This window comes from Schistocerca gregaria, chromosome 3 (assembly GCF_023897955.1).
Source record: "Schistocerca gregaria isolate iqSchGreg1 chromosome 3, iqSchGreg1.2, whole genome shotgun sequence".
In the NCBI taxonomy this organism is placed as follows: Eukaryota; Metazoa; Arthropoda; class Insecta; order Orthoptera; family Acrididae; genus Schistocerca; species Schistocerca gregaria.
Genome location: NC_064922.1, coordinates 746,625,932 through 746,638,551, shown reverse-complemented (window position 1 = coordinate 746,638,551; position 12,620 = coordinate 746,625,932). Strand labels below are relative to the sequence as shown.

Sequence of the window (12,620 nt, the reverse complement as noted above, 5' to 3'; positions counted from 1 at the left end):
GGATCATTTGTAGGTGGCAGCACTGGGGGTGTTGTCATATACTCTTTGGCACTGCCTAACTTTGGAGTAGGGTAGTCCTTACTGTTAGCTACGATACTGCTGTGTCAGTATAATTTCAGCCTTGTTTGAACTAGTAAACCCGTGTTTGCATGGATACTGCTAAATGAAGATTTGTTTTTTGAAAAACTGAACTCTGGAAATGGACGATCTTTGCTAATTAATTCATTTTTTTTATTCGACATTAAAGCAAATTCTGTACCTTGATAGAGTGATCTCTGAAAGCATATGATCTTTACTAATTATTCATTTTCTTGATATGACAGTGAAGCAAATTCTGTAGGGTATGAGGAAGAAATGACTACCAAGATAACTTTTTCTAGATGATTGAAGTGACTGAAATATAAGGGTGGCAGACAAAACAAAAGATTTAAGAAAACATGGCATTTGTCACATAGCACTGGGTTAAGTACAGCTGTCCACAACCTGAAGGTTGGTTTGAAACAGCATAAACTTCTTATCCAGGCAGTTAAAAAGGGGACCTTTATTTTAACAGGAACTCTGAACTCTGGTGAAACTTGGTATTTTCATCTTAATCAGTGACTGACAGACATGAAAGAAGCAATAAGAAACAGAAAAAAATGCCCAATGAGCCACAAAGTATTGGGATAGAGCAAGTTAAATAGCATAGCATTTTTGTCTGAAGGTCAAAATAATGGTATGTATCTTCGGAGAAGGCTGAACCATATTTTTAAATACTCTTTAGAAATACATTGGTTCCACTTACTTCCAATTCATACACAAGATTCCACTCTAATTAGCAAGTAAACAAATTTGTAGCTTACCAAGCAGTTGCAAACACTGAGTTCCATCTTGTAAGTGACTGGTGATGACCGCAGAAACCATAATTATTATCTTTATTCCTGTTTAAATAAGAAACTCAGAAAACAAAAATAAATGAGGCACTGAGAACCATAAGGGCCCAAAGCACAATAGAAAAGTTTCAAGAAAAATAGATGTTTGTGAAAATCAAATTTATAGACGAACGACTAGTCCATACATCTGAATTGTTTTTTTAACTAAGCCTCGACATCATATCCTTCTTATCAAAAAGTAACGACTAACTTTTTGTTATGTAACATTAACTAGTATTTAAGATTATGTTTATTACTAATGTCAATTCACTTAATTTCCATATGTAGGCTAGAGACAATAGCATCTTTTGAAAGTTGCAAAGTTTGTAATTGATGTGAAACTACATGTACATCTACATGGATACTCTGCAAATCACATTTAAGTGCTTGGCACCTTCACAATTCTCTATTATTCCAATAACACAAAGTGTGCAGAAAGAACGACACCTATATCTTTTCATACAAGCTCTGATTTCCCTTATTTTATTGTGGTGACCGTTTCTCCCTATGTAAGTCGGTGTCAACAAAATGTTTTCACATTCGGTGGAGAATATTGATGACTGGAATTTTGTGAGAAGATTCTGTCGCAACGAAAAAACGCCTTTCTTCTAATGATGTCCAGCCCAAATCCTGCATCATTTCAGTGACACCCTCTCCCATATTTTCCAATAATACAAAACGTGCTGCCCTTCTTTGAACTTCTTTGATGTACTTCATCAGTGCCATCTGGTAAGGATCCCACACCATGCAGCAGTATTCTAAAAGAGGACAGACAAGCATAGTGTAGGCAGTCTCCTTAGTAGATCTGTCACGTTCTCTAAGTGTCCTGCCAATAAAACGCAGTCTTTGGTTAGCCTTCCCCACATTTTCTATGTGTTCCTTCCAAACTAGGATGATAACATAAAGAATAGATACTAAATACACAATACACACAATTATGATCTATTCCCACAGTTCATGATCCTCGTTATCATCATTTCCATTAAGCATATTCTGTGGCTCGATGTACAGATAAAACTGCAGATAGACCTCTACCTTGTACACAATGTAGACACTAAATATATATAATAACTAGGTGCAGAGCACAGCAACAAAACTGTGCTTTGAGCCTACACGGAAATGAATATCTGAGGAATTGCATGAGACAGCTTTTTGTGAATGTTCATATATACAGAGTGGGGCTACAGATAAGATAAAGCTTGTTCAGTGTAACATCAACAGATGTCAGAGGCATGCATATATGCTATAACCTTAAAAACCTATGATGGTGTGCTTTAGCCCTTGTGGTCCTCAACACCTTAAACAAAGCAAAAGATTTGAGGCTGTAGTGTGATTCCAACTGATCAATTCACTTGAGGAAAAAAGAATGCAACAGTTATGAAGATGAATAAAACCCATAGGAAAAAATGTGGTTAATTATAACGACACTAAACATCTGCTGATAACTTACGACGACTGCATTATTACCAGAGATTATACAAATTAGGCATCATGGATCAACCCTGACAACTGGTACCACTTTATTAGTTTTCAACTGTAAAGTACAACAGGCTGCTGACAATACTGATGTTGCCTACAGAGCTGCAGCAACACTGAAGCATTGCATTAGAGATGTAAACAAAATTGCGTAAAGTTACTGGTTGAGGCAGAGATGCGAAGCAACTGCACCAAGCCCATATTTAACCGTCAGGGCTCTTATTTCACCATACGGCCTCTAGCTTGTTCAGTTCATATTTTTAATACAGGCCCTAATGCTGAATGAGACATGATATCAGGACATAGCTATGCTTCAAATCCTGAAATTTATACTATATCAGGTAAAAAGAGTGGCTCAAAATTTAACTCAACTCAAGAATACTGTAGACTTTCATAAACTATTTCTACCCAAGTGCCGTTTGTAGTTGCCTGGAGGTGATGGTGTAACGTTGTACTGAACAGATTCATATGTAAAAACATTTAATATAATTCAAAATAATTTCTATATTTGGTCCCCCACAGCTCTTAAATGATTCAGAAAAACACACCTTTAAACTGATAAAATACCCTGGAGACCAATTATTGGCCGGCCGCGGTGGTCTCGCGGTTAAGGTGCTCAGTCCGGAACAGTGCAACTGCTACGGTCGCAGGTTCGAATCCTGCCTCGGGCATGGATGTATGTGATGTCCTTAGGTTAGTTAGGTTTAAGTAGTTCTAAGTTCTAGGGGACTGATGACCACAGATGTTAAGTCCCATACTGCTCAGAGCCATTTGAACCATTTGAACCAATTATTGTTGTTGTGCGAATTAATGAAGTTGGGATCTGGCCAGGACGGAGCAAACTGAGCTGGGATAGAGCACTCGTTGGCAGTGATTGGTAGCTCTCTTAATGCTTTTATAGTGTGTTCATGAAGGGATTGATCGTTGTGTAAGTTTCAGTGTGGAAGTGATCGGTAGCATACTTGGCATGTAGATTGAAATACTGAATGTTATCAAAAGTATTAACGTTTAGTGAGTGTTAGATACATTATCATTTGTGACCCCTTAACAATTGATGTTCGCTTGAAACAATCATCCTCATATTCCTTCAGGAATGATTAAGAACGAACTGTATGGGGAATTTGTTGGTAAAGTAGGGAGAGACTCTGACCGAATGTTGTAAATCTGGAGGAATACAGACAGGATTGCTATAAACATGAGAGGACGGTTCGTTGACATGAAAAGTATAAGCAGAACACAGGTATGCTCCATATCAAGCTCCATGGCTTTACAATATAGTTTTGTTTGTTTACATCATCAGTGCCTATTGTATAGTGCACTGTCAGTGAGTTCTCTGGCACTGGGTTATCTTCACTTGGCTCATGTGACTGGAGCCTACAATGAATAGGCCTCCTAATAAAGAGGTACAGAGATTACTTAGCTATGTGAATGTGTTTATGGCTTCACGGTATTTAATGGTTGTAAAACATTTATCAAGAGCCACTTTTGTGAACGAACTGTTAAGTAGATAATATTTGTTGAGCTAATAAAACGTAAGACAGAAACTAATCGAAAGTACTGATGCAGGGTAACGACTTTTGGCAGTTTTTAAAATGTTTCTTCTGAATAATTAATACAGAGACAGTACAATTAATTCACACAGCTGGATGTGTAATCTCTCACATTTCTCAATCTGAGTGTTATATTCAGTCTTACGATGCCAAAATGATTTCACAAGTAAATATCTTGTTTGTATAGTGTTTACCTGTGTCCATATTATAGAAGAATCTACATCATCAAAACAATTGAAAGCAGAATGGATGGCTGAATTTGTACAGAAAATTATAAGATTTCACTACATGCCAAATCCTCATGCAGGTAACTTGCTAAATACAAGCAGATAACAATTTCTAAAGAAGAAAACACCTCAAAGCAACTTGCAACAAACATTACAAAAAATGTCAAGAGTTTTACTTTAAAATGTCTCACACTGCACACTGGCAGGCAGTGTTGTGCATAAAGGATCTGGAGACAAGATATATGATGAGGAAAATATTTGAGGAAATGAAAGAAAAGTTGGATAAAAGTTGTGTATTGCATGCCCCACCTTGCATTTTTCAATGTAGCATGGATGTAAACATTAGACTCCCCACCGGTCAATGTGTTACCACAACCAGATTTTCTGTTTTCACTTTAGTCGGCATTACCAATTCTCAACCAAATTGTCACCTTTCAACCTAACCTAGACCTCAGGTTGTGTTACAGATCAGTCTGTCACCACAACCAAGATTTCAAATGGGTGGGGGGTCCAATAAGTGACTTCAGCCAACAATTTAATACATTGTAAATCTTACTTCTAAAGCAGTGTACAATAATGAGTTACACAATTTGTGTGCATAACTGGAACAATAATAGTATCAATTTACTCATAAAGCCCTTGTTACCATTGTGAATACATAAAGAGGCCACAAAAAGGAAATAACATTTACTTTCTATTTTATAGATAGTTTGTACAACTTAAATAATATGGATGGATTTGATAAACGAAAAAGAATTTGAAATGGCAACTATTGAACTTATGGACAGCCATCTTATCATTCTAACTGTATACGGATCATCTGATGGTGGTTTTGAGGGCTTCCTGGGTAAATTTGAAATGATGTTAAATAGTCAAGATCCAGCAAAAAAGAAAATCATTTCTGGTGACTTTAACATTGATTTTTGAGACCCTCAAATGGCAGAGATTAGTTACTGAACATGGCAAAAAGTTTCAATTTAAACCCCACAGAAAATGCACCAATGAGAATCTCTAACTACCATAAAGCAGCACTAGACCAAAGTTTTATTCAAGAAACCAACTATCCATACAATAATAAAGTAGTAAATATGGGCTACAGTGATCATGAGGCTCTGTTGCTAACACTGGAGTTATGTATAGAGAAAATACCACTCAACACAGCAACTGAGTGGAGGGATCTCGATAACTATGATAGGGCAAACTTATGCCACTTATTAAGCTGGGAAACATGGGATGAAATGTTCAATGAAACACATGTGCATAGAACTTTTAATAACTTCAATGGAACATATCAATAATATTTTCCCACTTAAGTAAAGTAAATTAAATCCTACCAGAATCAAAAGTTGGATCATTACTGGTGTAAAAAATCTCCATGCAAAGAAAAGATTTCTAGCCTGCAAAGAGTATTAGTCTGGGAAACGAGCAAGTATCTGATGCCACTACAGCAGCTCATACCTCCTACGAGTACTTTAGCAATATAGCAAATGATCCCATCCAACGTAACATTCTAATTCTTAATATGCACCACACTGGAACCCCCCCCCCCCCCCCCCCCCTCAAGTGTGCCTGTGGTTCTCAAAGCGGTCACATACAATGAGCTCATACTGGCACTTAGATCATTAAAGAAACTGTCATGTTGATTTTGACGATATTCCAGACTATTTTATAAACCAAACATGAAATTATATTGTAGAACCGCTGAAGCATATTATTAATCACTCCATCTCCACTAGTACATTTCCAAATCTCCTTAAGGTTGTGAAGGTAACCACCTTCCACAAAAAGGAGCCACAGCCAATGTTAACAATTACTGGCCAGTAGCTCTGCTTAGTGGCTTCTCAAATATCTTTGAGGAGCTCTTTTACAATAGATTACTAGAGTTTATTACAAAAACTGTTTGCTGTCAAATCATCAGCATGGTTTCAGACAATCAAGATCCATATTCACAGCAGTCTACAAATTCCTGCAAGGAATCCTAAAAGCTGTAGATGAAAAGGAAATGGCTACCAGAATCTTCTTGGGCCTATCAAAAGCATTTGATATTATAGATGACACTATTATATTAATTGGATAGAAACAGGTATTCCAAACAAGTAGGTTAGGTCATATCTTACTAACCCACAACAAAAAGTTTTTCTTGAACAGGATAAAATCACTGAAAACATTATATGAACAACATGTGCATCAGAAAAAGCTACAATGTAATTTGGTGTGCCACAAGTGTCGACATTAGATCCAATCCTCCTCCTTTTGTATATCGATGACCTGAATGAAACTGTCCATGTCAAACAGAAAACTCATTTGCTGATGACACCAGTATTTTTATTACAAGGTTAAACCAAAAAGTCTTCAAACATCTACAGACACATCGTTGCTGGCGCTAACACACTGATTTGATAGAAATAAACTTATCATAAACACCAAAAAGATGGTAGCTGTGAACTTTCACATATCCCATGCTAAGCAACAAAATCACCACACGAAAATAAATAACAAAAGTTTAAAATTGGTTGATGATGTGAAATTCCTAGGAATATATCTGCAGAGCAACATAAAAGGGAACACATATTAAACTTCTGAAAGATAAGCTGTTATCTATTTTATGCTACAGATACTTAATTGTTCACAAGCTGCAATAGAGAAACAGTAACACAAGTGTATCCTGCACACTTCCAGTCAGCAATCAGATATGGAATCATATTCTGGGGGAATGCATTTTGTACTCAGTCCATATTCAAAACTCAAAAATGAGTTATCAGAATCATATGAAACGTAAAGAAAAAAGATTCATGTCATTCTCTTTTCCTGAGAGTAAAGATACTGAACATTTCGGTATTTGAAATGATGGTCTTTACAAGAGAACATTTGGGGACTTCTAATGCATATCAGCAGAACAATCATGGAATAAGAGATGCCAATAACATCCACATCTCATATGCCAGGACATCAACCCATCAGAAAAGTGTTCTACATGGAGGTACGCAATTGTATAATCACCTCAACATCAGATTATTAAAGGCAGAATGCTTGTCATTTCTGATGGATCACAGCTTCTACTCTGTAAACGAATTTATCATTAACTGAACTGGAATCTTACAACATAAAATTATCAAACACAATGTATGTATGATATTGTGCATGTGTGTATGATACTGTACTAATAATTTCGATTTATGTAAAACTTGTGGTAAACTGTGTGTATGTAACCTTTGTGATACTGTATCTGTATTCTTTATTGACTTGTCCTATCCCGGTACAAGATGGCACAAGGCCACAATTAAATAAATAGAATTTAAATTTGCTCACATAGGTGTTATCTATTGTTTGGGGGGACACTATGCAATGCAGAACCTGAACCATAGTGTAACATGGCTTTTTCTAGAATCTAATTCTGCTGCAAGTGAGAGTGCCAACAGCATACCAGTACCATTATGATGCAAGTTTTTCGAAATGTTTCATATTATCTTTCCCCACTTTTGCAAGTCCAGTCTGCAACAGGGGCCAGGGACAGAAAAAAAGACAGAACTTCGCAAACCAATCTTGTTTTCTGGCCTGTCAAACAGACAAAACTATCAATCTGATATCTGTCTGAAGAAAGCCAGGTAATGGCTACTGACTGGTAGCAAATGTTATCCCGAGCCATGTGCCATGAAGCCTCACAACTACTTAGTCATTAAACTAACTTCACCCTCAGCTTTCTCAGATCTTTGGAAACACTCTTGTACAGTGAAATAACTGCAGTAACTAATCAGCACTATAAATTGATGAACAAGAAATTGTATAAATATTTTACGGGGCATGTTTTATATTTTGTGCCATTCAAATCTAGGCTACACTAAATGTCAGCAAACATGGTATATTGTCTATTGAAGGTAAATTTAGATTGCAACAGTTATAGAACCCAGCTGATTTTTATTATAATTTTACATTATGTACAAATGGGTTGCAATGTCTTTTGCTGTTATAAGGTAAGGATATAGAGGCTCACAGGCTCGTCTATTGTAGTGTCTCAAACAACACTATTATTATATTCAAATTCTTGAAAAATACCTGAAGAAACAACAAAACAATTACAACCAAAACAATTCTTTAAGAATCCACTTAAAAAAAAAACCAACTTTTAGCAGTTTGGGGAGCGGCCGGCTTCGCAGGACTTCCTGAATCCTAACGCTGAACAAAATTTTTTCAGGGCAAGAATTACTTCGAGTAAAGGACAATCAGTAACACACACCTACAGTATGTACATAATTGATGACTGCGTTTTGCTAACAGTAGTCGGACGAAATGTTTCGTGCCTTGGTTGTTATAATTGCGCAGCAGCTACACATTCAGAAATCAAAACAGCTAAATGGAGTCCTTTATACATTCGAGCTGCTACAGTTGTAGCGTGAAATATGCTAAGGGATTGAGTCATAAATTTTCGTGATAAAGAAATTTCACAAGATACACCGAACAATGCCTGCAATTATGTACGACACTTAATTTTGTAAGGTTATACTACCGCTCTAAGCAATGACAGTATTCTCTCGAAATACAATGAACTTACGTTTTCATTTCTTGACATGGTGATTCGTTTCACGACAGGTAGGACTATCACTTTATCGAAGTTGCTCCTCACTTTTCCACTCCACCGCAGTTAACTGTCTTACGTTGGCGCGAAATCAGCTTGGATTCCAACAATGCAACTATGATGATCAACAAGGCTGGCTGGCCGTCCGTTAAGTGCATGTATAATAAAAGTTTTGAAAAATATATGTGCTGTAAAATAATGGATCTAATGGCTAACTTCACCTCCTTCTTGCGCCAAACATATTTGAATTTATGTACCAGAAGATGATTGCCACTTGTTAAAGGTTTCTTGGACAATTGCTATCTGAATGACCTTACTGTGAACAGGATGAGAGTATTAACATACTATAGAAGCCGATGGTAAGCCGAGAGTGGACAGATTAATATCGAAAAATGAAATACATTAATAAATTATGAATGAGTTGAGAAAGCAACAACAACCATTTTCGATATTGGAAATTATTTTTGAAGACTTATCTGGAAAGACATCATGTTTACAACGTGATCTGCTACTTCATTTGCTTTCATCCTTCTCTACCCGCATGAAAATAGCTCACCTTGCTGTTTTATTTAAGATCATACCACATGCTACGTTGTGCCTGAACTAGCTGATGAAGGAGGTAAGTTGCTCAGCAGACTGCACAGGCTGTGAAGATGGGCTGTTGCCTTAGCTAGGCAGCCAAGAAAAACGAAGTCGCAAAATTGAGGAGGATGATTGTCGCAAATTAGAGCTTTTGAGAATTATTTTACTGTAGCCGAGCCACTGGACACCATATATATGGAAAACAATCGCCGCCGATCTTACGGCGCCGGGAATTTCAAGCAAGGTCTTCGGCCATAGATACTAACCAATATCTATAGTCGAATAGCACGGGTTGCATAACCGGAAGTAGGCAATGACATGGCCGGAGCTAGAGGAAGCTCACAGACAGGACCTTATATGGTAATGGAAAGTGTACTCATTATGTGCATTGCCCGGTTCATGTGTCACAGAAAGTTCTTGAAACATCCTTGTGATGACCTATGAGCGATATAAATAAGGGTCTAGCAGTACGCAAGTCACTAATGGACCCAGCAGTGTACAGTCGACACCACCTGTGTGTCGCACGTCGCCAGACGTTGGATTTAGGTCGATATGCTAGCATCAGCACCACCGTCGCCAAGGAAATAGAGACAGAGCAGTAGATGGGGAGCTGGGTTCAGTTGCAGTGCCAGAGGAACCTTCAATGTCCACAAGTCAAGACAGATAGATAGGTAGATATCCAGCAAACACTGGCCCTGCAGACCACGTGCTGCTTCCACAAACTGCCTTCACTCCTTCCTGTTTAGTGCCCGGCTCCTCCAGGTGTCTTCAATTCCCAGGGCTGTTAGGTCTTTCGCCAGGTCGTCTATCCAGCGCTGCCTTGGTCGTCCAATGGGGCGTTTGGTGTTTGGTTTCCCCTCTAGTGCCATCTTTGCCTGTCTTCCGTCTGGCATATGGGCTACATGGCCCACCCATTGTATTCTTTTGCTCTTTATCTTCTGTAGGATAATTGGTTGTCACATCAGAAGGTAGATTTCCTCGTTTTTCCTCTTCCTCCATTTTCCATTATCTAAAACTGGTCCCCATATCTTCCTCATTACTCTTCTTTCAAATATTAATAGTTTTTCCTTTTCTCACTTACGTTAGTCGTGGTTCATGTTTCTGAACCGTACATTACTGATGGGCAAATCACTGTGTTGTAGATTTTCATCTTAGTGTTCACTGAGATCGATTTAGAGCCGAGCGTCTCTCAGAGGGGATGTATGCATTTCATTTCCACTGCTATTCTTTCCTTGATGTCCATTTTTATGTTGTTGTTCATGGTAAACCAATATCCCAAGTATTTGAACTGGTGTACTCTCTTGAACCTCTTGGCATCTATCTCAAGAAATTCGTCCTGATCTTGTCTTCTTCCTAATTGCATGAATTCTGTTTTGTCTCTATTCACTTTGAGCCCTACCTTCTGTATACAATTGTGCATTTTTTGGTACATTCCTTTCAACTCTTACTTTGATTCGCTTAGTAGTACTACGTCATCTGCATATGCAAGACAATTGAAGTTACCGTCCGTCTCTACTCCAGCCCACTCCTGTTGCCTACACTCTTCTAGTACTTTCTCTAAGATGACATTGAACTTAACACACGAGAGAGCGTCCCCTTGTCTGAGGCCTGTCTCAATCTCGAATGTTTCTGATGTGGCTCCTCGGAAATGTACTGCTGCCTTTGACCCTTCTATACAAGCTTGCACCATTCTCACTAGCTTCTCAGGGATTCTGAAGTCATGCATTGCATTGTGTAGTTTATTCCTGTGGACGCTGTCATATGCACTTTGAAAATCGACGAACAGGCTGTAGATATCTGTATCACATTCCCAGTGTTTTTCAAACAATTGTCTTAGTGTGAAAATGTGATCTATTGTCGATAGCTTTGGTCGAAAGCAATCTTGGTACTCCTGTATGTTGTTCTCTATGAATGGCTGCAAGTTTCTGAGGATAATGATGGACACACCTTATATGTTACATTCAACAAGCTGATTCCTCTGTAGTTATCGCATTCCATTTTGCTTCACTCCTTGTGTATTGGGCATATTATAGCCAATTTCCATTCTTCTGGCAGTGACTCCTTCTCCCATATCAACTGGACAGTTTATATATCTTTGAGTGTAAGCTCTCACCACCCTCCTTGATTAATTCTGATGTTATTCTGTCCCACCCTGGGGATTTGTTGTTTCTGAGTCCTTTGATTGCGATCTTCACGTCTTCTTCACTAACTTCCCATTCTTCATCTTTCCTTTCCACTGTAGTGTTTGCAGGTAATATTTCGTCTGGGTCTGGGCGATTCAACAGTTCTGAGAAGTATTTTTCCATCATTCTACAATTCTTTCCTTGTCATTTATGAAGTTGCCGTTCTTATCTCTAATGAAAAAAGTTGGGCTCTGAAATGCACGTTTCCTATTTTTTATGTACTGGAAGAATTGCCTTGAGTTCTTGTTTTGGCTCTCTGTCTCAACTTGTTCTAGCAAACTGGTTACATATATTCTCTTCTCTGCTCTTAGAATTCGCTTGTCTCCCTTCTGATGGTGATAAAATGTTCCCTTTTCTGGTCATTCTCCCTGTCAGCTTGCCTCTTCTCCCTCATCTTCCTTCTCTTTGCTGTAGCCTTCTGGCATGTCTCGTTGAACCATTTCCTCTTCATTATCTTCTTTCTTCCCAATATATCCTCCGCTGCACTTAGTACTGTGGACTTTATTTCTTTCCATCTTTCCTCAAGTTCTCTCTTGCTTCCAGGGTCTCTAGGACCTCAAAACGGTTTTTGATTTCAACAGAATATTGTTCTCTAATGACACTTTCTCGTAGTTTCTCAACATTCAAAGCAGATTCTAGTGTCCCCTTCTTCTTATGCATGTAAGTGAACATGAGTTTAAGCCTGCACACAATGAGGAAGTGGTCTGACGCACATTCGGCTCTTCTATACGATCTGACGTCCATGACTCTGTTGTTATAGCGCTGGTCCACCAAGATGTGATCTATCTGGTTAGTGGTTCTTCTATCCGGTGAGCACCATGTTTCCTTATGTATTCTCTTGTGTTTGAAGTAAGTCGAACTTACTCTCAGGTCCACTAGTCCACTAGTCAAGGTTCAAATGGCTCTAAGCACTATGGGACTTAATATCTGAGGTCATCAGTCTTCATGACTTAGAACTACTTAAACCTAACTAACCAATGGACATGACAGACATCCATGCCCGAGGCAGGATTCTAACCTGCAACTGTAGCAGCAGAGCGGTTCTGGAATGAAGTGCCTAGAACCGCTCGGCCACAATAGTCAAGGGATTTCAATTTATTACCCTACTTTCTTGAAGT

General features: G+C 38.3%; 1 protein-coding gene across 2 annotated transcripts in view; it reads right to left on the bottom strand.

The window, feature by feature from the left end:
• The window catches only part of LOC126354614 (uncharacterized), a 57,190-nt gene extending 47,622 nt beyond the window's left edge, over positions 1–9,568 (bottom strand). The window contains exon 1 of one of the 2 annotated variants that reach the window (XM_050004372.1): positions 8,714–9,568. In XM_050004372.1, coding sequence (XP_049860329.1) covers positions 8,714–8,731 — 18 coding nt within the window. In that variant the 5' untranslated portion in view covers positions 8,732–9,568. The remainder of the gene's footprint in view (positions 1–8,713) is intronic. The other variant, XM_050004373.1, reaches the window with a different exon arrangement.
• Positions 9,569–12,620: the final 3,052 nt, after the last annotated feature.